This window comes from Phacochoerus africanus, chromosome 11 (assembly GCF_016906955.1).
Source record: "Phacochoerus africanus isolate WHEZ1 chromosome 11, ROS_Pafr_v1, whole genome shotgun sequence".
NCBI lineage: Eukaryota > Metazoa > Chordata > Mammalia > Artiodactyla > Suidae > Phacochoerus > Phacochoerus africanus.
Window position 1 is genome coordinate 19,470,731 of NC_062554.1, and position 22,989 is coordinate 19,493,719.

The window sequence follows — 22,989 nt, forward strand, 5'->3', positions numbered from 1 at the left end:
TGTGTTCAGTGTGTACCTTTTTGTCACAAACGGTATGCTGTAGATGCAATTTTTCACTGGCTCTTTCATGTAACAATATGGGTAGTACATATCAATACTTCCTTGTTCTCCCAAAGGCTACTTTGTTTTGTTGTACTGTAATTTTTTTAACTTGTCTTTTGCCATTACAAATAATGCTGCAATGACTATCCTTACACGATCTCATTTTATGGTGAGGAGTGTCCTTGCAGGTATGTAATTCAGTGTATGTGTATCTCTAAAGGAAAAAGTATCATTTACTGTCATTTTGATAGGCCTGGCCATCCACAAAGGTTGTACCAGGTCTATTCCTGCTGGTATGATGAGGATTTCTGTTCTCCCACATCTTCAACAACAGGGGATGTGACCCAACTTTTTGTTCTTTGCTAGTCTTATAGGTAGAAAACCGTATCTCCCTGTAGCTTTAATTTTCCATTTCTCTTACTGTAAGTGACAGCGACCATCTTTTCGCAAGTTCAAAAACCATACGACTTTCCTGTCTTTTCACATCTTGGCCCATTTTTCCACTGTGTTGTAGAAAAACATTCTACATTTACATTTCAAGGAAATGAGCTCTTTAATTGTGCTGTGATATAATGTGCAAATATTTTTCTTGTTTGTCATTAGTCTTTTGTTTGTGCTGTGTTTTGTATAAGGGAATTTTATAGTTTTATAGTGCCCAATTTATCAGTCTTTGATTTTATGATTTCTGAGATTATGAATACATCCTCTAATATTTTCTTCTAGATTTTTTTTGGCTTCATTTTTATATTTAAATCTCTGATTTTGTGAGGTAGGAAACCAACTTTATTTTTTGCCAGATGATTGTGTAGTTGTCCCAAATAATCCATTTTTACCCTACTGATCTAAAATGCTGACTTAATCATATTTTCATTTCCCACATGTATTTGGATCTCTTTCTGTATTTTCTATTCTGTTCCATTGATCTATGTATTTGTGCAACAGTACCATACTTTTAAAATTGTTACTGTTCTAGTACGTGTAAAATTTTTAAATAAATTTTCCCGGGTTTCTTTATATTTTTAAAGTAGGACTGATCTTATACAAACTTAACCCATTATTCTGATTAGAAATCTGAATGATTTCTTTGAGTTTAAAATTTTCATGCTGTAGTATCCAACTTTGGGGTGATCATAATAACATTTATATGCTGGATGAACTTTAGTTATAGCCAATTTTAAGAGTCATAGGAAAACGGCTGTTATGAGCTTATCTTATTTGCCATTAGTTTTAGGCAGTTCTCCTAACTATGCAGCAGCTACTCCACTTTGGGATGATTTAAGCATTCTGGGGGGCGGGGGGGGGGCACTAATTGGACACAATGAATATGAGCAGAGCTCCAGCATCACCTTATCTGAAGTCTTACGACCACCATCCCCCACTTTTTCTCCCACCTCCCTCCTTATTCCATGACTCCTTTGGAATTCTCTTCCCACACCATGATCCTGGAATTTGTGTTAGCTAGGCCTCTTTAATGGCATGGAACCAGTATTTTAGATGAAAGCGTTTTATTATCAATGAAATGGGATATTAAAATGAAACTTTTTTAGTCCCAGTTTAAATCAGGGCATCTATATAACAGATATAACCTTTCAAAGTAAAGGGAGATGCCTACTTCCAAAATGATAAGGCAGAAAACTGGTTTCACACTTTCAACCACTGAATTCCCATCTATGTAAGAAGTTGGGGGCAGGGGTGCTACAAAAAAACCATTAGAAATGAGGGGACCATTTTGGGAATGAGCTTGTCATGTGCTATAAGTTCTACACTTTCCCCCAAAGGGGCCTGTGAAGGGTAATTCCTCCTTCATCTCAAGATGGAAGGTCTTTAAGGACGCTCCTCAGATTGTTCCACATGTGTCCCCTGCAGTTTGGGGGACACTGAGATCTAGTTTATGACCCATCCCTGAAAAACCCAATGGATAAGTGGCTGACCAGCTGCCTGTTCTGACAGCAGGGCAAAGAAAAGGTAGGTAACTGCTGCCTGGGCCAGGCCTGCATCTTGGTCCATTTGGGTTACAACAGCACAATGCCATATACTGGGTGGCTTATAAATAACAAACATTTCTTTCTTACCGTTCTGGAGGCTGGGAAGTTCAAGAGCAAGATTTCGACAGATTTGGTGTCTGGTGAGAGAGCTGCCATTTTGCTGAAACCTCACGTGGTGGAAGGGGCAAAGGAGGACCGAGGTGTCTATTTAAAAGGCACTAATCCCAGTCAGGAGTGGTCCACCCTCCTGACCTAATAACCTCCCAGATACCATACGTTGGGGATTAGGTTTGCATTTGGCGGGTTCCCAGACATTCGGTCTGTAGCAGCCTGCACTACCCGAGTTTGTTGTGGCAAAAAGTGAAGGAGAGTTTCCTGTGGGCCTGTCGTGGAGTGAGCTGGTATGAGGTCCCGTTAACTCTTGCCTGAGGGCTAAGGAGAAGGGTGATGGTGCCCAGCAGAGAAAGTGGAGCCTATAAATGAAGGGAGGCAGAGACTGAGAGCCAGAGGCCAGAGGAAAAGTCATTAGCCAGCCTCCCTCGACAGGACGTCCCCTGCGCCGAGAGCATGCGGGTGAAATGTAACTGGCCATGGGGAAGGTGATCCTCTGAAGAACCTGTAAACACCCCCTTGAGAGAAGAATCAATCTTAACTGCCAGCTGGACCTAGAAAATGTGACATTAGCCTGAGAGAGCACCCAGCAAGCAAGTGCTTTCCTGTCCCTTTCCATGTTCCCTGTCAGCCCTGAAGGAGGAGGCAGGGAAGCTCACATCAGAGGGAACAGTAATAGGTAAGGCTAGGGAGGGAACAGCCCTAACTTGGAATGAAGCTTCAAATTTCAATTATTGGAGTTCCCATCGTGGCTCAGCGGTTAACGAACACGACTAGCATCCATGAGGATGTGGGTTCAATCCGTGGCCTTGCTCAGTGGGTTAAGGATCTGGCATTGCTGTGAGCTGTGGTGTAGGTCGCAGATGTGGCTCAGATCCCGTGTGTCTGTGGCTGAGGCCAGCGGCTACAGCTTCCATTGGACCCCTGGCCTGGGAACCTCCATATGCCACGGGAGCGGCCCTAGAAAAGGCAAAAAGACCTAAATAAATAAACAAATCATTGGATATTAGAGTCACAGAGAGTTTTTTACTTTTGTCCTTGACCAGGTGCACAGGACCTAGATCCCTAAAAGTTCTTCCTACGCTGATAGTAAGTTAAAAGTCTCGGGTTCAAGCCCACTCCTTGGAATGCTAGTGTCCTCGCCTGTAGAACGAGGACTTCAGTGATGTCCAAGAGAACTCACCCTCCCAGCACCTGCTTGTCTGCACAGCATCGCCTCTAACTCCTGCAAGCTCCTCTGATTTAGAGACCATTGTGCCCAGTTTAAAGATGAGGAAAGAGAGGCCCGGAGAAATTAACAGCCTTAACCAAACTCACAATTTAGCAAGTCGTGGAAATGGGATTTGAACCCAGGTGTGTCAGACCCAATCCCGCAAGCTTCAAGTGGCCCTCCCAGCTCCATGACGTAGGGAAGTAGGGATGGCCCTTAACACACTGTGCCTGAAGAAACTGCTCCACGGCCAGTACTGCCACCTGCCCCTACTCAGTGTTCTCCGGAAGGGGCTAAAAGGAAGCCGCCGGCACAGGAGAGGATGAGCCCAGTAAAGTGGTGTGACATCAAAGTGTGTGCAGAGTGAGCAACAAACTCTCAAAAAGCTGTGGAGGAGTAAACTGAAGCACTCAGACACAGCAAGGAAAGGAGAACAATGCAAAGCAAGCTTTGGCCAGCGTGGTTTGCGGTCAGCTTCTGAGAAGTGACCACAGTAAACCATCTGAGCAGCCAAGAATCTAAAGGCACAAAGTCGCAATCTCCCCAGCTCCCAATGGCAGTGTCCCACACTCTTCTGGGATTGATACTTTCACATACTCTCAGTTTCTCTGCAATATTCACAAAGGTGTGGTTAATAGTTGTTACCTAAAGCATCATCTGAATTTCAAAGGATAACAAGGAGGTTTTCACATCCTACTATATGCCAGCTTCTCTGCTTTTAAGAAGAAAAATAGTCCGTAGAGTTTCATATGAAATTCAGAACAGAGTTGGATGTTATTGTTGCTTTTTCAGTATTAATATGGCAACAGAGACAACTTCAGTCAGAGCATATTTGGTCATGTATTTTTTATGATTTATAGCAAAGCGTTAATATTTAATGTTACCAAGCTTTAGTTTGTATCAGATGCTAAGAATGTAAAATCCATTACAGCCCCTGATGCACTGCAACTTTTAGATTGATTTTTGTGTTTTTGTGGGGTAGAAATTTCAAATAAATGCCCAGCATTAGCCTAGTGGACTAGGTTTTAAATTGAAAAAAAAAAAAAAAAATTCCACCAGAAATGCGATTGGGGTTCCCGTTGTGGGTCAGCAGGTTAAGAACTCAACATAGTGTCCGTGAGATGAGGGTTTGATCCCTCGCCTTGCTCAGTGGCTTAAAGATCTGGCATTGCCGTGAGCTTCAGTGTAGGTCGCAGATGCGGCTCAGATCCCACATTGCTGTGGTTGTAGCATAGGCCAGCAGCTGCAGCTCTGATTCAACCTCTAGCCTGGGGAATTTGCATATGTCACAGGTGCGGCCCTAAAAATCAAAAAGAAAAAAGAAACGAGATTGGAATGATTAAAACATTCAATTACTTCAAATGAGAGTAAGAAAAATACTGGTTCTATATATATAGGCATGTGTAGGTTAGAGTAATGAAGAGGTTCATTTTCTATTTTCCAGATATCAGATCAGACCAGACCCCAGACCTAAGAAACTCTTGTTTATAAACCGCAGCCATTCTCCTTCCAACTCTGTTAGTGGTGGGAACAGATGGGTCCCGGCCCCTCTTCTGGCCACTCCACAGCAGGGGAGGGCTCTCCCCTTCCCTCCTTTTACCCCCCCCTTGCCCTCCTCACCAAAGTTGCCATCGGTCGCTGCTTCTACCTTGGCGCTGGAGCCTCAGGTCATCGCCTGCCAAAGACTTGTCATTTGCTGACTTTCACGTTCTTCGGGATATTTTTCAGTATCTGTTGTGTCCCTGGGTCTGCAGTCATAGAAAGATGTGGAAGAGAAGATTTTACACTCTGCTTCAGAGTTTTCCTTGAAGAGGGGATGCAGTTATGCCAGTACAAAGTAAATGAGGGCTAAGGGCCTCCTGCCTAGCTCCCTGGTCCCCCTGCCAGAGGCTTTATTTGCTCCAAACTGTTGAGAGACCAGGTCTGCAGATCTCCTTCCCTGTAGCCTAAGATCCTTGAGATTCCTGCTTTGGCTGACATGGTCTCTAAAGAAAATTTTCCCTTTGGAACAATGTCTTAAACGGCAGTTCTATTCCACAGTAGTAGTGCAATACTCCTGTTTCATTACAGATTAAGTTAGACGGGGGTCTGTGGACCTGTCCAGAAATCTAGCAACCACACTTGTAGACATCATTTGTATGGGAAGATACTTTCTGACTTCCAAGTAATTATCCTTCAGATGTTATAAATACAGAGCATCTAATGGGGACATACAACAGAGATCTGACAATCATACAGCACGAGTATCTGACAATCCTCAGACCTGCAGTGGTACAGAGCCTGCCTGCTGCATGTTTCTCACATCATTCAGTCTTTGCTTCGATGTTACCTTCCTCCAAAACGCTTTCTCTGAGCACCCTATCGAAAATAGAGAATTCTAGTTTTTCTTCACACACACTACCTCCTGAAAGATTACTCACTGGCGCCCCCACCAGCATGTACATGCCTTAAAGGCAGGAGTTTTCCCCCTTACCTGGCAATATTCCAAGTGCCTTAAATAGTGTCATGCACATCAAAAGAGCTTGATGATGATTTGTTGAATAAAAAAATGAACAAACTGGGAGCTCCCGCTGTGGCACAGTGGGTTGAGAATCCGACTGCAGTGTTGAGAGTTCAATCCCTGGCCTGGCACAGTGGGTTAAAGGATCCTGTGTTGCCACAGCTGCGGCTCAGATTCAGTCCCTAGCCCGGGAACTTCCATACACCGTGGGTGCAGCTGCAAAAGAAAAGAAAAGCAAGAACAAACTGGGCTCATTTATGCTGCTTAATTTCTCCCCACTCTCTAAGGAACCTTCTTGTCACTACATCTTTCCTTAAACAGGAGTATTGATTATATAATCTCTCAGCATCTCTTGAGGCCCCCAATTTTATGATCCTTTGCTCTCCATTTTGACCTTTATGGTGTAAGACAATCTGGAGAGTTCAATCCCTGGTTGGAGAATCCTGCACTCCTCCGTCTCTGTTCTCCCTTCTTGCTCTGAGCCCAACAGAACACGCACACTTTCACAGCATATCTCCTCCTCTCTCATCTCCTCACTCCGGACGCGTGCCAAGAATAGTGGAAATTTAGACAGATGGAGTCGGAGGTACAGGATGCTCCTCAAGTAGATCATGAAATCCCTTTATATTTGTGTTGTGGCATCAAAAGTTGTATGATAATGAAGGGTAAACAGCTGCATAGGCACTAAAGTGCATAGGCACTAAAGTGTTGAAAATTCTCCCTTTGGAAAGACAGTCCTTTAAAAATATAAATCTTCATGAGATATCTTAAACTAATTCTCATGAAAATGTTAGTAAACTGTGGAGCATTTCTTCTAACTGGAGGTACTCGATGCTTAAGAATGTACCTTGAGGAATTCCGTGGTGGGGCAGCAGGTTAAGAATCTGGTGTTGTCACTGCTGTGGTGCAGATGCGATCCCTGGTGGGGAATGAGGACACAGCCAAAAAAAGTGCGGGGGCGGGGGGGGGGGGGGAGAGAATGTACCTTGAAAATTCAGGAAAAATGCATTGAAAGGAGAGGTGAGGATCATGGAAAATAAAATTATAACGCCATAGTTTTCACCCAGAATCTTAAGGCATCTAATTTTCCTTTTAAAGAACAGTATGACGTCAACCTAGAAGATGTTAGAAAGAGAATCATCAGAGAAACTCTGTTGCAACTGGACCAAAAGAAGGAATGGGCCACAGAGGTATACCTCAATTTTCTTTTCCTTTTCTTTCTTTCTTTTTTTTTTCTGAGAGTAGATTTTATTCTTCTCACACAGGAATTTCAAAATTTCAGCTGAAATATAGTTAATGGACAATATTATGTTAGTCTCTGGTATACTGCATTGTGATTTGATATTTGCATACATGGTGAAATGATCACCGTGCTAAGTCTAGCAACCACCTGTGCCCATACACAGTGATTCCAATACGATTGACTGTATTCCTTATGCTGTACATTACATCCCTATAGCTTATCTATTTTATAATTGGAAGCCTGTACCTCTTAATACCCTTTACCCACGCCCTGCCAAGCCCCTTCCACTCTGTACTGCAATCTTCTTAAAAGACAAAATAAAAATTTCCCCCATTTCTTTCTTGTGTTATATAATAATGGTCAGGGACCTGGGTTCTGAAGTTAGGCAATGTAGCTTAGATCACAGTCCTACCACTTAATGGGTGTATAAACTGAATTTATACCTGACTTTTTGGGGCTTCGGTTTTCTCATCTATAAAAAGGAGACAATACTAATATTTACCTTTAAAGAATGGTGTGAGGATTGAATGAGATGATTTAAGTAGCACAGCACTGCATAAAGAATAAGAACAAGAGCTCGGTAAATTAACACTCAGTTATTTCTAAGGGTGATCATAATAGCTATGACAAATTATTAAATTTTGGATGAATTATAGATGAAATATAATTTGTCTAAAAAATACTTTCAGACACATCCAAACCTAAGAGAGTACTCTTTACATTGCTGCAGCTCTAAAAATTGTGGCTATGAAAAAATTTGAGGTGTCATTTCCAACTTATGTTTTTGCCCCAAATATCTGCAACTTTCTTTTTCACCCTCCTTTCCCTTTCTCTAGACCATCTCCTAAATCAGTGAGGCCCCTGCTGGGATTGTCTCTTTAGCTGGAACATTCTTTCTCCAGAGTCATAAATGTCTGGTATTTTCTAAAGTTCTTCACTGAATTTCAGTTGCTATTGTTTGTTCTTTCAGCATTGCTATTCTAGTGCCTGATTTTTACTGATTTACACCAATACAGAGGATATGGAGCACAAACCTATGGTTTTTGTCTGCCCATGCGATTCAACCCCATTGTGACTGAATATGATTAAATGGTGAAATCAACAATTAAATGATCTGATCACAGTTAAGATGATTAAATGCTTATGTATATCAAATATGCTCCCAGGGTGTACTTTCAATATATAATGAAGACTATTCCCAATACTGTTCCTAGCCTTTTACATTTAAGTCTCTCAACAGTACTATAAGGCAGAGACTTACTAATAAGAATAGAGGCACAGAGAAACTATGACTCGCCCAGAGCATGTGGCAGAATTGAGATTTAAGAAGTCTTTTTCAGATCATTACACTATACATTTTCTTTTCTCTACATAATGCTGAATACCCACACATATGAATGAATTATCCTCATTTTATCTGGCTATCTTATCATGGATTTAATTTCCTAAAATCTGCTTTTGTGCAACCTGGGCTGCATATTGGAGTCACCTGAAAATTTGTTTAACCAAGGTGAGTCCTGGGTCTCCACCCACAGAAATGCGCATATAATTGGCCTGAGATGTTGCCTGGGCTTTTGGATTTTCAAAGTATCTGGGAGAGTCTAATGTTTAACCAAAGCTGAAAACACTGCTCCATTGTTAGTGAATTAAGCCTTCAGTCAACTAAATTCAATTATGAGTTACTTCCTACTTTTGTTCAAACAAAATTCTATGTTCAAGTAAACTTTAGACTTATTAGTTGAAGCTGAATTATAAGAAAGTATAAGGAAAGAAATGGAGGTTCACACTTAGTTTAATTCACGACTTAAAAATGTATTGCAAATCTTCCAATTCTAAAGGCTTACACGAATTCACCCTTAAAATATTTTTAAATTATTTCAGTCTGTGTTTATGAGGCAGAAGATTTTTCTTAATTTCTCTTCTTCTGGTTGTGTCCTTTAGTTACTAAGTTTGTAGCCTGGTATTCATATAAAAGTACCTCACAGACACTTTTTATGATCTATTATCCACTATAAAATTCCTTCTGGTAAAACTGTAAATATCCAAGTAACTTAAAATGAATTTACATTTTATGAACCTACTGATGAAATAAGTCTTTTCCCATTTGCTTCCTCTAAAGTAACTTTCTCCAGGAGACTCCCTATAACCTGTTACTCTGAAACTATTTGTCACTAGGATTGTAAATACATATATTGTTATTAATGACATGCAGTAATCTTTCAAATTAAAAAGGTAGTAATATAATTTGTTTGTGCTTTTGCCGCATGTTGAATTATGTCTGTGACCATAAACTTGAGGAATGTTTGATCACTGCAGTTTAGACATCTTAATTGTGGAGCAGATCACTTAGTGACTGATTCCACCATGGCAGTCAGATTCAGTTACAATCGAGGCCAAATTGAACGGACAACCATTGTTCAGTTCTCTAAATCATCTGTGTTATGCAATGTAAATGGGCAAAGACAATACTATAGGATAGTACAGAAAGAACAACTGCACCAAAAGTTCTTGGTATGTTTCCAAAGTTATTGCAAAACATAATTTTAAATGCTCAGGTAAATTGGTTGTGTATTTTCATCACTAAAACTGTGACTTGTTATGTGGTAGCTCTTCTTTGATACAGAATTTTCCTTTTTCTATTTTTTTTTTTTTTAAGAATGCTTTAAGGTTCATTGACAAGGGCAGCTATCGAGAGATCTGGGAGAATGACTGGCTCAAAAAAGAGGTAAGTTCGGAGTTCCCGTTGTGGCGCAGTGGTTAACGAATCCGACTAGGAACCACGAGGTTTCGGGTTCGGGCCCTGCCCTTGCTCAGTGGGTTAACGATCCGGCGTTGCCGTGAGCTGTGGTGTAGGTTGCAGACGCGGCTCGGATCCCGCGTTGCTGTGGCTCTGGCGTAGGCCAGTGGCTACAGCTCCGATTCGACCCCTAGCCTGGGAATCTCCATATGCCGAGGGTGCGGCCCAAGAAATAGCAACAACAACAACAAAAAAAAGACAAAAAAAAAGAGGTAAGTGAAATTTTTAGAAACAAAAATGATTCCTTCTTTCTCATTTTTTTTTTGAATGGGAAATACTTTTATTTATGAGCTGAAATCATGGGAAAAGCATGGAACTGTGACTGGCTAAGTTACACTGAAATTCAAGAGGAGTCCAAGCTGTTACCCAACAAACACCATAAATAATTCCTATAATAATCAAAAATCATCTCTGGTGTCACAATTCATACAATACACTCAAGTGTGCAAAGCATCCTTGTGTCCTAAAACTGATCTGGTCTTCCTCTGGACCCTACTTCCCCTTTGGTGATGGGAGCAAGGCTAAAGAATCATTTCAACCTCATTCTCTACTGTTTTAAATTGCCTTTTTGGGAGGGCATGGTCTCCTTTGGATAAATATTCAGTCTGTCTGTTAGATTTCTTTTTCTCCACCTACTACTTGTCTCCAAGATGGACCCTTGATGTATAGGGAGTTGGGACTTACATGACCTCTGGTGGGATGTGTTACTAAAGAGGGCTTGAATCTATGAGGTTTCCTCTGGATTCTTGTTCCTCTGCCTTTCTGCTATGGAAGAAGTGCTTTGGTCTGTTTTCTGCACTGGTGACCTCTGAAATAGATAGCTCTGGCCTTTTGGACATTGTGTTGCAGCCAATGCCAAATCCATGGTCACGGCCATTTTGCCTGTGGTCAAGATGTCCCTGTCCACTGCGATCTCTATATCCATTCCAGCTTGGTCATCAGGCTCCCTTCACACCTCCTCTTGGAGAACATGCAAGGACTAGGGAATCCAGTGTGCTGCCTTAGACTCAGCAGTCCACCTGTCACTATGCTCCAGTGCTGCAAAACTGCTTTTATTGGATGTGGTCATGTGAGCTTTGTTATGAGGAACTGCTCTGTTATTCTTGCATCATACATATAGGTCTCTCTGCCTTTACCTTCTTCCCTCCTTAACCTCACCTGTCTGGAAAACTTTAACATTTCCTCTGGGTATGTACTTTGATGATTATTTTCCTTGTGAATCATTTTGTAACTTTCCCAGGAAGTCTTGGGTGCTTCTTCCCCAGTGTTCTTTTATTTCATTGTAACTACTGTTAAAATAATTTGAAATTGTCTGTTTATGCATAGGAATCTTGGATTAAACAGGTAGATCATCTTTGGTCTAAATGTTGCAAGAGTGTTGCAGAGGATGTACACAACTCAATACTTTGAAATAACCTTTACTTTCAGATGAGAAGCCACCCAACCTATGCTTAGATGCCATCTATTAAAAAACAAAACACCTCACTACATTAAAAATACTGAAGTAATATCAATGTATATCATTTTAGTTTCAGATATACAACATAGTGATTCACTATTTTTATATGCTGCAAAATCATCACCATGAGAAGACTAGTTATCATTTGTCACCATACAAAATTATTATGGTGTTTTTGACTATATTCCCTCGACTGTACATTATATCACCATGACTTCTTTATCTTGTAACTAGATGTTGGTACCTCTTACTAACCACTTTCACCTATTTCACTCATCCCTCCACCTGGCTTCCCCTCTGGCAACCACCAATTTGTTCTCTGTATCTATGAGTCTGTTTTTGTTTTGAAAAACTCACTGTCTTTTGAGAGAATTCACTTCAAACTACACATAGCTCTTGTTAGCAAGTTGTTTTTATGTGATTCTCAAATGCACATCTTTAGCACCAATTTGTACATGACCTTAGCTCTGCATGATTTTTGTTTGCCTGCTGAGTATTTCCACATGGAGGTCCCAAAGGTACTTCAAACTCAACATATCTAAAACATAATTCATTGCATTTCTCCTTAGATTTTCTTTTCCTGAACTTTATTTTTCATCATCTGCTCAGACACCCAAGGTAAAAATGTCACCATCTTTTCCATTTTCCTTACCCCTATGTAACTGAATAGAGTTGCTAAGTCTAGGAAACAAAATAATTTAAAAATGAATATGCTGCCTATAATATTGACAATCATCTTGAAATTGCCTTTATAAAGTCATGGTGAATAGGAATCCATACTGTTTCCAAAGCTAATCAAGACGAATCTTCAATTTTAAAAAATAAGTATTAATTTTAAAGACTGAAGGGAGGGAGGAGTTCCCGTCATGGTGCAGCGGAAACGAATCTGACTGGGAACCATGAGGTTGTGGGTTCCATCCCTGGCCTTGCTCAGTGGGTTAAAGATCTGGTGTTGCCCTGAGCTGTGGTGTAGGTTGCAGACGCTACTTGGATCCTGCGTTGCTGTGGCTGTGGTGTAGGCTGGCAGCTATAGCTCCAATTTGACCCCTAGCCTGGGAACCTCTGTATGCCATGGGTGCATCCCTAAAAAAAAAAAAGACTGAAGGTAGGGAGTTCCTGTTGTGGCTAGTATCTATGAGGACTCAGGTTCGATCCCTGGCCTCACTCAGTGGGTTAAGGATCCAGCATTGCCATGAGTTGTGGTGTAGGTGGCAGATGCTGCTGGGATCTGACATTGCTGTGGCTGTGGTCTAGGCTGGTGGATTTGACCCCTAGCCTGGGAACCTCCATATGCTGTAGGTATGGCCCTAAAAAGCCAAAACAAAACCTCAAGGTGAACTAAATAATTATAGAATATTAGGGAGGAATTTTGTTCTGATACTTTTATTAAATACAACAGTATGAGCCTAGTGATAATTTAACAATTCAAGTCTTAAATTTTATGATATCATGGACATCACATTCAGAGAAAATGACTACAAAAATTAATGTCTGACTGATAAGGAAGGCTATTTTGTGCCTTGGTCCTTCCTACTAAAGCCACAAATTAAATTTTGTTTTATTTTTTACTTCTCATAATTCAGTGGAAACAAAAGATAGAAAAAAAATGTCGAGTATAATTGAATCATGAGCAAAAAGAGCTTACTAATGAAGAATGAATCATTTTAAGGGAATTCAATATATTTAGTTTCTCATTTCAATAAATATTCATTTTGGTATTATTAAATTTACTGACAAAATTAATTAAAACCATTTCTGGTTATAAGTCCTGTCATAAGAATTGAAAATTGCCTGGAAATAGAACAATGTATATTAATTACTTTCTTTGAGAAAGGTTTAGAATGATTTACAAGGCATATTTAATGATGGAATTCCCCCCAAATATTTCTGTTTAACTATCTTTCAACAATTACCAAAAATTTAGATCTCTGGAAAGGATATGAGATAGCCTGTTTATAACTTTAACTATCTGGTTTTATTTAGCATGCTTATTAGGAAAATGAAGAAAATTCAAATTTCCAAATAACCTAGACTAATTTAACAAATGGAAGGCAGAGAATACAAGACAAAAGGATTCAAAGAGGTTAGCATCGGAGCTCCAAATGTGAGGAGGCAGAAATCTAAGCTAGACCTTGCAGGGGAAATTTTCAAGAGCATGCATTTCATTCAAGATCCTAGGCCCCTGACTTATGAGAGCTTTAACTAAAATTTTGCCAGTTTCTTAAGTACATTTCTTGTGTGCTTGGGGAGAAGCAAGGGCAGAGAGGGAAAAGTGGACTTCTACTTCCTTCTTTTCAGTTTCTTCCCCAGATATCTAAAGATATTTATATGGCTATAAAAAAGAATCCATTTGGGGAGTTCCTGTTGTGCTTCAGCAGGTTAGGAACCCAACTAGTATCCATGATGACACAGATTCAATACCTGACCCCACTCAGTGGGTCAAGGATCTGGCATTGCCCATGAGCTACGTGTAGGTCGAAGGTGAGGCCTGGACCCCACATTGCTGTGGCTGTGTCATGGACTGGCAGCTGCAGCTCCAGTTCAACCCCTAGCCTGGGAACTTCCATATGTAGCCAGTGTGACCCTAAAACAGGTGGGGGTGGGGTGGGGGGACTAGTTATCATTTCTCTAACATTTCAAAAGGCTGGGAAGGAGACGGCAATTGAGGAGAACCTTAGTACTAAAGGGGTAATGATGTCACAGGATAGCTGTAGCTTGAAAGATTGGATTTAACTCCCAGGAAGGGCTCTCATTCCCAGCTTGGGAAGGAGATGCAGAGCTGGGTGTGCTGCCTCCCAAGTACGCCAAGCTCTTAGGTCAGACATCTCCCAACCTTCAATTAATAACCCTTCTGTTCACAACTTCCAACTGTAATTTCTTTCTCATCCTTTGACATTTGAAAATTATGAACTTTTCCTTAAGGTATTTAGATTTCTAATCAAGCTGTTCATCTCTTAAAAATATGAGATCCTAAAGCTTTGTAATGTAGTGTTATGGACTTAAACATTTCTGTGAAATTGTTCAAGGCTGGTAAATAATACATGTTTTCTTTCCATCTCTAAGCCATAAGTAATATTTGAGCCTTTTCTATGGCACTGGTACTGTTTTATATGACAATTTTTTGTATATTTGTTCACTGGATTATGAATTCTTTTGAGGGAAGGAGCCATTTTTTTTATTCAATTTTGGATTCAAATCCTTCTACCTTTTAGCGCAGAACCTTGCCCATAGTAAGAATTCAAGCATTTAATAAATGGCTTATGTGACAGAGATATGCATGTGGTCGTATGTTGAATGCTTCCAGACTCCAAAATACAATAACTTCAGCTACAAATCAGAAATGTTAATCATCTCTTTCCAGGTGCTCATCTCAGTTATCCTCTCGGCAGCTTCTAACAAGAGATAATCTAAATCCCTGTGCCTTTCTTATTTCATCATATCCCCTCGAGACACATTCATTTTTTCCAGTTTATCTTTCTACCATCCCCACCAACCCATTACTTTATATTTTATGCCTTTACTTCTAATTCTTCTATTGTCCTGAATTCTCCCCATGAGAACCTCTCAATCCAGCACCTGTATAACTCATGCTGTTTTGGGAAGGCCAGAGAGATAAGTTGAGGGTTCTATGTAGTAACATTCTTCTACATATTCTTCTTTAGACAATCAAGCCTTCTTTAGACAAATGTTACCAAAATGCATTTCTTTTCCTTTTTTCGTCTTTTTAGGGCCATGCCCACAGCATATGGAAATTCTCAGGCTAGGGGTCTAATCATAGCTGCAGCTGCTGGCCTACACCACAGCCACAGTAACACAGGATCCAAGCCCCATCTGCGACCTACACCACAGCTCATGGCAACGCTGGATCCTTAACACACTAAGTGAGGCCAGGGATGAAACCTGCATCCTCATTGATACTAGCCGGGTTCGTTACCACTCAGCCACAATTGGAACTCCCAAAATGCATTTCTTAAAGATTGATGGGAAGTCTATCAATAGAACCAGCAAATTTTGTTCACATCTGAGTTAGCCACATTCCTTTAGTAAATGTTACTTAAGCCTACCGTATCTATGAAAGACCTTCCATCACCTGCAAGATAAAAACCAAGATAAAAACCTGCGTTATTTGGCTCCCCTATTTGTCCAGTTCCTTACTTCTCCCACTCCTCATTTTGTATCTATCCACACCAAAATAACGGTACCTTTATATATGTGGCTCCTTCTGCTTAAAATATATCCCCTCTTATCTCGGCTAGAGGGCTAGAGGATCTCTACTTGGCCTTCAAGATCCAAAATAGATGTCATCTCTTCTATTAATTCTCCCTACCCCCTCACACCTGGCAGACACACTGTGAACCTCTGTCTCCTCCCACAGTACCTGGACGGCTTCCATTATGACTTTTTTTTTAGGGCCTCACCTACAGCATATGGGAGTTCACAGGCTAGGGGTCAAATTGGAGCTGTAGCTGCCAGCCTACACCACAGCCACAGCAATGCCAGATCCGAGCAGTGTCTGTAACCTACACCACAGTTTACGGGAACGCCAGATCCTTTAAACCGCTGAGCAAGGCCAGGGATCAAACCCACATCCTCATGGATACTAGTTGGGGTCTTAACCTGCTGAGCCCTGATAGAAATTCCCCATTATGATTTATCACACTATTTTCTGTTTTTGTCACTCCCTTTCCCACTAAACTAAAATAGATGCTTGAAGGTTACTGTGTCCTGTTAATCCTTTGTTCCCAACATGTACTATAGTTTTTGACACATTGTAAGCATACAATCACATGAATGAATGAATAATATTTCATCGATATGATATTTCTTAGAATGACTCCAGCACTCAGAATATCATTCTTTTATAGAGGCTGATAGAAAGGGCTCCTAGGCCTATACTTTGTTTTTAATACCATAATATAGATTTTTTTTTCCAGTGTCATTAGTTTTCATTGTGTTTTTTATAATTGACCTTAGAGCTTCATTTAGCTACTAATGATATAGTGATAAATAAATTAGTCTTATTTTCTTGTTTAGCTCTGCCTCTAGCTCATATAAATCCAGTGATGTTTTTGAAGAGTAAAAAAGAACAATTCCTGCCATTCAATAATAACTGCCTAATCATGCAACCAAGTTCTGCAAGTGATCTGGAAAAAAGTCCCACCCATTCTTTCTTAGAGCGAACACAGTAATAAATAATACAGGATAGATCTTCCCCTCAGGCAAATGCACTTTTAAAAGTTGAATTTCTTAGAAGACGAGGTAAACTGAAGTGAGTAAGTACTAACAGCCATTCTCTTTATCTGAGGATAGATTGCAACTCACAGGAAAGAAGTGGAAGAACTAGAACATGCTATTCATGAACTGGAAGGAGAAAATTTGGTGCTTATTGATCAGCTATTCAACTGTAGACTTGTGGATCTCAAAATACCCAGGTGAAAGTCATTGCATATCTAGAAAATATTTTTTAAACATTTGTATTCGTAGAGTTTTTTTTTTTAAGATGATAATTCTTAAGATGATAGTGTAAATTTTGACTTGCTTTTTCTAACAGTACACTGGAATCATAATAACAAACACTTAACGTGAATGTCACAACGGCTGTCCTTCAGAAGCTTCTAGTCCGGCATGGGGAATGGGCATAAAAATAAATGCATAACAGTATAGCGGAGGATGGGGTGAGAAGCCAATACACAGGAGGAAGTGGTCAACTTTGAGGGAGCTTCCTGGAGATGTTCTGGGCTTCTGGTTACCTTTGATAGTTAATGAAGGCATCAAACCAGGCAAAGGAAATAGCCTAGTATTCCAAGTTACTTTTATTCCTGCTTAAGAGAAACCAAATGTGTACATGGCTTTGTTATTACTTTTTCTTTCCCGACAAAAGTAGTCTTGATATACCTGTCTTGATGGAAAACTAGAGCCCTGGAACATGGAATTAAAACTCAAAATGGCGTTCATAATTTGGACAAGTAGAAACAAGAAATAATCTAAATAGTAACATGTTTAGGAAGATAGAGGAATTAAATCACATAAATGTAGCGTGTACACATGCAAGACTGGAGAGAAACATCTGGGTCTGGGCAGAGAAGTCAACATAGAAGGGCCAGAAAAAAATTTCCACCTGAGTAGTTCTGTTGTATGTGTGGGCTGGAAAACTACTATTTGAGACATAATAAAGTGTTTGTTGTTGGCAAACTTCCTAATGTGTTCCAGGAAGGGTAGATATAGGTGAACTGTGGGGGTTTTGCTTGCTGAGCTAAGTGATGGGTGGGAGGACATAAGACTGGAGAAATTGGGAGAGAGTGCAATTTACTTTACAGACCGAAGACTGGGTGGGGCAGAACAGAGAAAAAAGCCACCTGCCTCCCTTCCACGATCTATGTGTGCTGCTCTGGAGTGGCTGGACGCCTGTATTTCCAATCTCTGGCGCTGACGTCCTTGAGGGCTCATAGGGGGTGGGGGCTCCACTGTCCCCCCCGCCCCAGCAGGCAGTGCTGTTATTTCCCAGCCCTCCTTCCTAGGATCAGGTCTCCAGCTCCACATTCCTGGCTGCCCCCTACCCCTCAGCTCCTGCTTCTGCCTAATCTCTGCCAGCCGGGGCTGAGCTGGTGCTGAACCTTCTAGCCATAGCTCTGGCCTATGGTCCACTGTGCTCTTTTTCTTTTCTGAGAGCTGCCCTGTAAACCGCCAACCTCACTTCCTGCTTTGGCTCATTCAGTTTAGTGCACCTAATTTGGTGATGATGTGGATGTCAAGTGCCAATTATAACAAAGGACAATTCTTTCATTGGCCAGAGAGAACTTGGCAAGGACAGGAAGGAGATGAGAAACTTTTAAAGGGGTTTTCATGTGTCATAGGCAATTTACCCCTATCCTCTGTCTTCTCCACAGAAATCTTCAGTAAACTCCGCATTGTTCATCACCGCTTTCTGGGCTGGCTTTCTTTAGTGAGAGACACAAATGCTAGTTTTGCTTTGGAGTTGGGAGAGATGAAATCAAAATCTGTCCAAGGGAAATGAAAACAGCCCGAGTGACATTATGAGAACGGGTTAGGCACCAGTATTTACTTCCGGGGCACTCTGAACTCTTCCTTTGTAACTAGCATTTCTCACCCTAGTGATTACTTACGTAACATCTGCTTCCTTGCTGGACTGTAAACTCCTTGAGACAATTGTGTAGGACGTTTTAGAAAGACCTGCTTAAAGAAACAGAGATATGTGTAAACTCTCAATTATCTGTTACATTGCATATCTAGAAGGAAAAATTGAGTGTATTCAGGAGCTTATACTACACCCATTTTCAAGTCAAAACAACACATACTGTGTAATTTATGCTAAATGCCCTTCCACCCTCTTCCTTGAGAACTCAGGCCTATGTGTTCTAGTAGGGTGTTGAGAAATAGACATGAACTGTACTCAGGAAATATATAAAAGTTCTCTATTTTCCTATTTGGATGAAGAATGAGATATTCAAGCTAATAGAGTTACTATATTTCCCATCCAGAGCTCCCCAAACTTTTCCCCTCTGTGACTTCCATAGAACATCATAGAATTTTTTGATATATCAGATGAGGTGAATAAGCCAGAGGTGACCGCTCAAATCTATCTAACACTAATTTCACATGATAACATCCTTTAAAATATTTTCTATATCATTAAATATCAAGTGCTGCTGCCCTATGGTGGTACAAAAGCCAACAATAAACTAGTAATTAAGAGAGAAGCCAGACTTATGAAGGTTACGGCATTTACTAAGATCTTAGTTATTCAAAATGTAAAACTGGGAAAGAAGAGAACTCTGAGGCCTCAGGCTTGTTTACCTGCCTTAGACTTGATACCAGAGTTTCATGTGAGACTAAGCTTTACTAAGTCTTAAGAAGGTTTTAAGATAGATTGTATGCAGTTACTTTTTTTGCCGGAGCTTTAAGCATCTCAGATAACACCGTGTTTGTGTTCTTAAAGTAACTGACTGTACATCTGGTTGCTGAGTTGCCGAGGATGAAGTGTTGTTTGCACATCTGTAAGGGTCAATTGCTTCATGCTGTCTTCAGGCAAACTTCATAGAAATGCCGTATGGAGCTTTCAAAATATCGTGTCTTCTGACTGAAAATTCCATGGGCAGAGCTGCAGAAGCAGATGCACAACTCACCAGGCTTGTAGCTTCAACTCATCACTCAGTGGAAGCCAGAACCTAGATGTCGTCTTGGATTCCTACTGCTCACTGTCTTTATCTTTTTCTCTTGATGTCAAATACATCTCATGCAGTCCTCTTTCATTCCTCATCTGCATTCCTGCAATAGTGACTTAACTGGTGTCATGATCACTCTCATTTCTGGCATTTAAGTGTGTTTTTCCCTGATCATGGAATGCCCTTCCCTCACCCCAGACTCTTCCTTGGCAAACAGCCCCTGATGTTTTTAAGATTCAACTCAGGTTTCATCTCCTCCTGGAAACGTTTTCTTAACTCCTAAAGCTAAATCAGGTGCTTCTTCTCTGCCCCACTGCACTGCTCACCACTATGCTAATTACTCATCATTGCAGAAGCCATTACCATAAGCCTGTCTGCCACCTCACTGGGCCTGATGCTCCTCTTTTTCGTCTATGTGTCTCCAGCACCCAGCTGAGAAACAGGTACCAGTGAGGCAGGTGGTACAATATTTGTTGGCTGACAGACTACTTTTCTTATTGTATTTAGGGCGACTATACCTTACCCAAGCTGTTGGACAGGAAGTGCCACCTGAAGAAATGCCTTTGGAGTTGCCAGAAACATCTATAGGTATATTTTATTGTAATTCTTTTAATTTAACAAACACTTATTGAGTTTCTATTATAGACAGGCACCTCGTATCCAGAGCTATTCAGGGAATAGATAGATGCCAGCTCCACCATATTATCTTATTCTTGCAGAGCTCACCTAACCCTTCTCCTTTCTCTAGACCTATTTTCAAGTCAAAGTCACTATGTATCACAGTGAATTAAATAGATACTGGTGGAGAGGGAAGGGATGATGTCTATACTGGTGGGGTTTGGGTTCTACTTTATCCAGCCAACCGAAACGTCAACACACACATGTTCTCATGTGATTATTGTAACTTATTAGCTAACAGAAGGAAATACAACTTATATACAGTTTCTAATAATGGGACTCTCACTTTTGTACCTAGATTCTACATAATTCTCAAATTCATCTCCTTCAGGAGATTCTCAAAGTTCTTTCAAGTTAAAAGTGTGACAAAGCATGTATTGCATTTTTATTTTTATCTGTCCCCAAATTGTACATAATTTCTTTGCATTCATCCCAGAAAAGTCACAGTTGCAGCCTGTAGAAGTAAAAAGTAGAGATCTAATAAGCTTATCACTTGGGAGCAGTTCTTTACCTCTCGGTCATGAGGACAGCAGCAGGTATAGCGAGCAGCTGAAGACAGATGAAGAAGAGAGCTCAAGTATAGCGTTTGGAGTCTCTGATATCAAATACTTACTGTATGAGGATGAGCAGGATTTCAAGGTAAGATTCATGAGAGAACAACTTTGACTGCTAAGAGTATATGTTGTCTTATTAGTTAATGGAGAAAATTAACTTAAAAATATGGATACTGAAAAATTCTATTTGCATTTATTAGTAAAATTTGCTAACCACTCGCATCTCTCTCTAGATGCTATTTTCACTCCTACCATGCCCAACTTGCTACCTATATTCAATTACAGACTCCATTACAAACTCTATTAGTCATGTACCATGTAGATACAGTCATATATCTAATGCTATATAACAAATTACCTAACATCCAATGTAACTGTATCTGGAGGTAGTGGCTTTCAAAGGTAATTAAGGTTATATGAGGCCATAAAGATGGGCTCTAATCTGAGAGGACTAAGACTTTATAATAAGAGGCTTTACCTTGTGAGGATACTGTGGGAAGAGAGCCATCTGCAATCCAGGAAGAGGACTCTCCCCAGAACCCAATCATGCTGGCTCTCTAATCCTGGACTTCCTGGCCTCCAGATCTGAGAAGTTCTGCAGCTTCAGCCACTCAGCCTATGGTATTTTGCTATGGCAGCTCAACGAGACTAATACCATATATGACTTCAGAATCCTCCTGCAGATGGTTCTTAAATATGTGGCAGAATTCCATCAATTCACTTTTGTCCTAGCTCACATTTATTGTGGCTCTATAATTATATATGTTAAAGGCTAGATCCAGTTATATGCATTTGAGAAATAAAACATTGCCTTCCTTTTTCATTCTTTGATTCTTCTAAATTAATAAATGTCTATTGATAACCCCACAACATGCCAGGTACTGCTTAGGTGCTTTAGAATTTGAGGAGAATGGGAAAAAAAATGAAGTCTCAAAGATGCCTGTATGTCAGGCCCTAACCTAAGTCACATACGCACTAGTAGAAAACCGGTAAGAAGATGATTAATTACTGTACAGGAAGGATGTACCATCTGTATCTGTCTCCCTCACCAATCTGTGAGCTTAACATTGTGCGCCAGCACTCAGCACTTGGTACACAGCCTGGTACATAGTGCATACTCAGGAAAAGTTTTTCAAAGGGTTGAAGGAATTCAAAAGATGGAGTTACGTTTGGAGAGGCTTCCAAGAAGAAGGCATGCTGGGTAGGGCTAGAGCTTTTCAACCTAGTTTGGGGTTGACTATGAGATTTTATATAAATTAGACTTCTAATTCTGTTTGTTGATATTGTAAACTATATTTTGTTTGGCAGAATGTGGTTAAGTTTTATCTATACAGTAGTCAAAGATCCTGTGCTATGTGCAAAACTCATGTAGATTTGCTCAATATTAAGATATTTAGGGAGTTCCTGCTGTGGTGCAGGGGGCTAAAAATCCGACGGCAGCAGCTCAGGTCACTGCAGAAATGCAGGTGCGATCCCTGGTCCAGGGTGTTAAAGGATCCAGTGTAGGTCACAACTGTGGCTTGGACTCAATGTCTGGCTGGGAACTTCCATAAGCTGTGGGTGCAGCCATTAAAAAGAAAAAAAAAAAAAGAAGATATTTATAGTCAAGGATGTTTACTGATCTTTCCCTTTGTTCTTGCACAATATAGAAAACTCTGCTGTGGTTATATCCTGACCAGCAGGGGGCTATATAAATACAGCCAGTACTTTTCTTTTTCCAGTTACAAAGCTTGCAGAGGATATATCTTCTTAGGGTGAGCTTGTCTACCATGCCCCACTGGGCATAAAAGTTTACTGAGCATTTTTTTATGTTATACAGCATTCAGGCAATTGGGACGGCAACAAAATTTGTCAGATAAAGGCCAATAATAGTAAATAAAACATGATCTATGAAGGCTGGTAACTTGTTGAATAACCTCTCCTATTCTCCTCTGTGTCTGTTCATCACAGGATTATGTAAACCTGGGCCCTCTGGAAGTGAAGCTCATGACTGTGGAGAGCAAGAAAAAGCCCATCCATTTCCAAGAAAAGGAAATTCCAGTCAAATTCTATGAAGATGTCAGGAGCCCAGAAAGTCACATCACATATAAAATGATGAAGTCTTTTCTCTAAGACTGAAAGCTGCAAAGTAAAAACAACTTCCTATGCATTTTCTTTGGGAACTGAGGTATATCAGTTGCCCATTTTATTTACGCTTTGGTCCATTTTTAAAGCAACTGTTATTTCT

At 40.4% G+C, this 22,989-nt stretch overlaps 1 protein-coding gene across 1 annotated transcript in view; it reads left to right on the forward strand.

Annotated features, from left to right (window-relative positions):
- The window catches only part of CCDC83 (coiled-coil domain containing 83), a 41,568-nt gene extending 18,579 nt beyond the window's left edge, over nt 1-22,989 (forward strand). The window contains 6 exon segments of the mRNA XM_047754335.1: nt 6,947-7,038; nt 9,748-9,816; nt 16,658-16,779; nt 20,015-20,118; nt 20,645-20,847; nt 22,713-22,989. Of these exon segments, the coding sequence (XP_047610291.1) occupies nt 6,947-7,038; nt 9,748-9,816; nt 16,658-16,779; nt 20,015-20,118; nt 20,645-20,847; nt 22,713-22,874 (752 nt within the window). The 3' untranslated portion in view covers nt 22,875-22,989.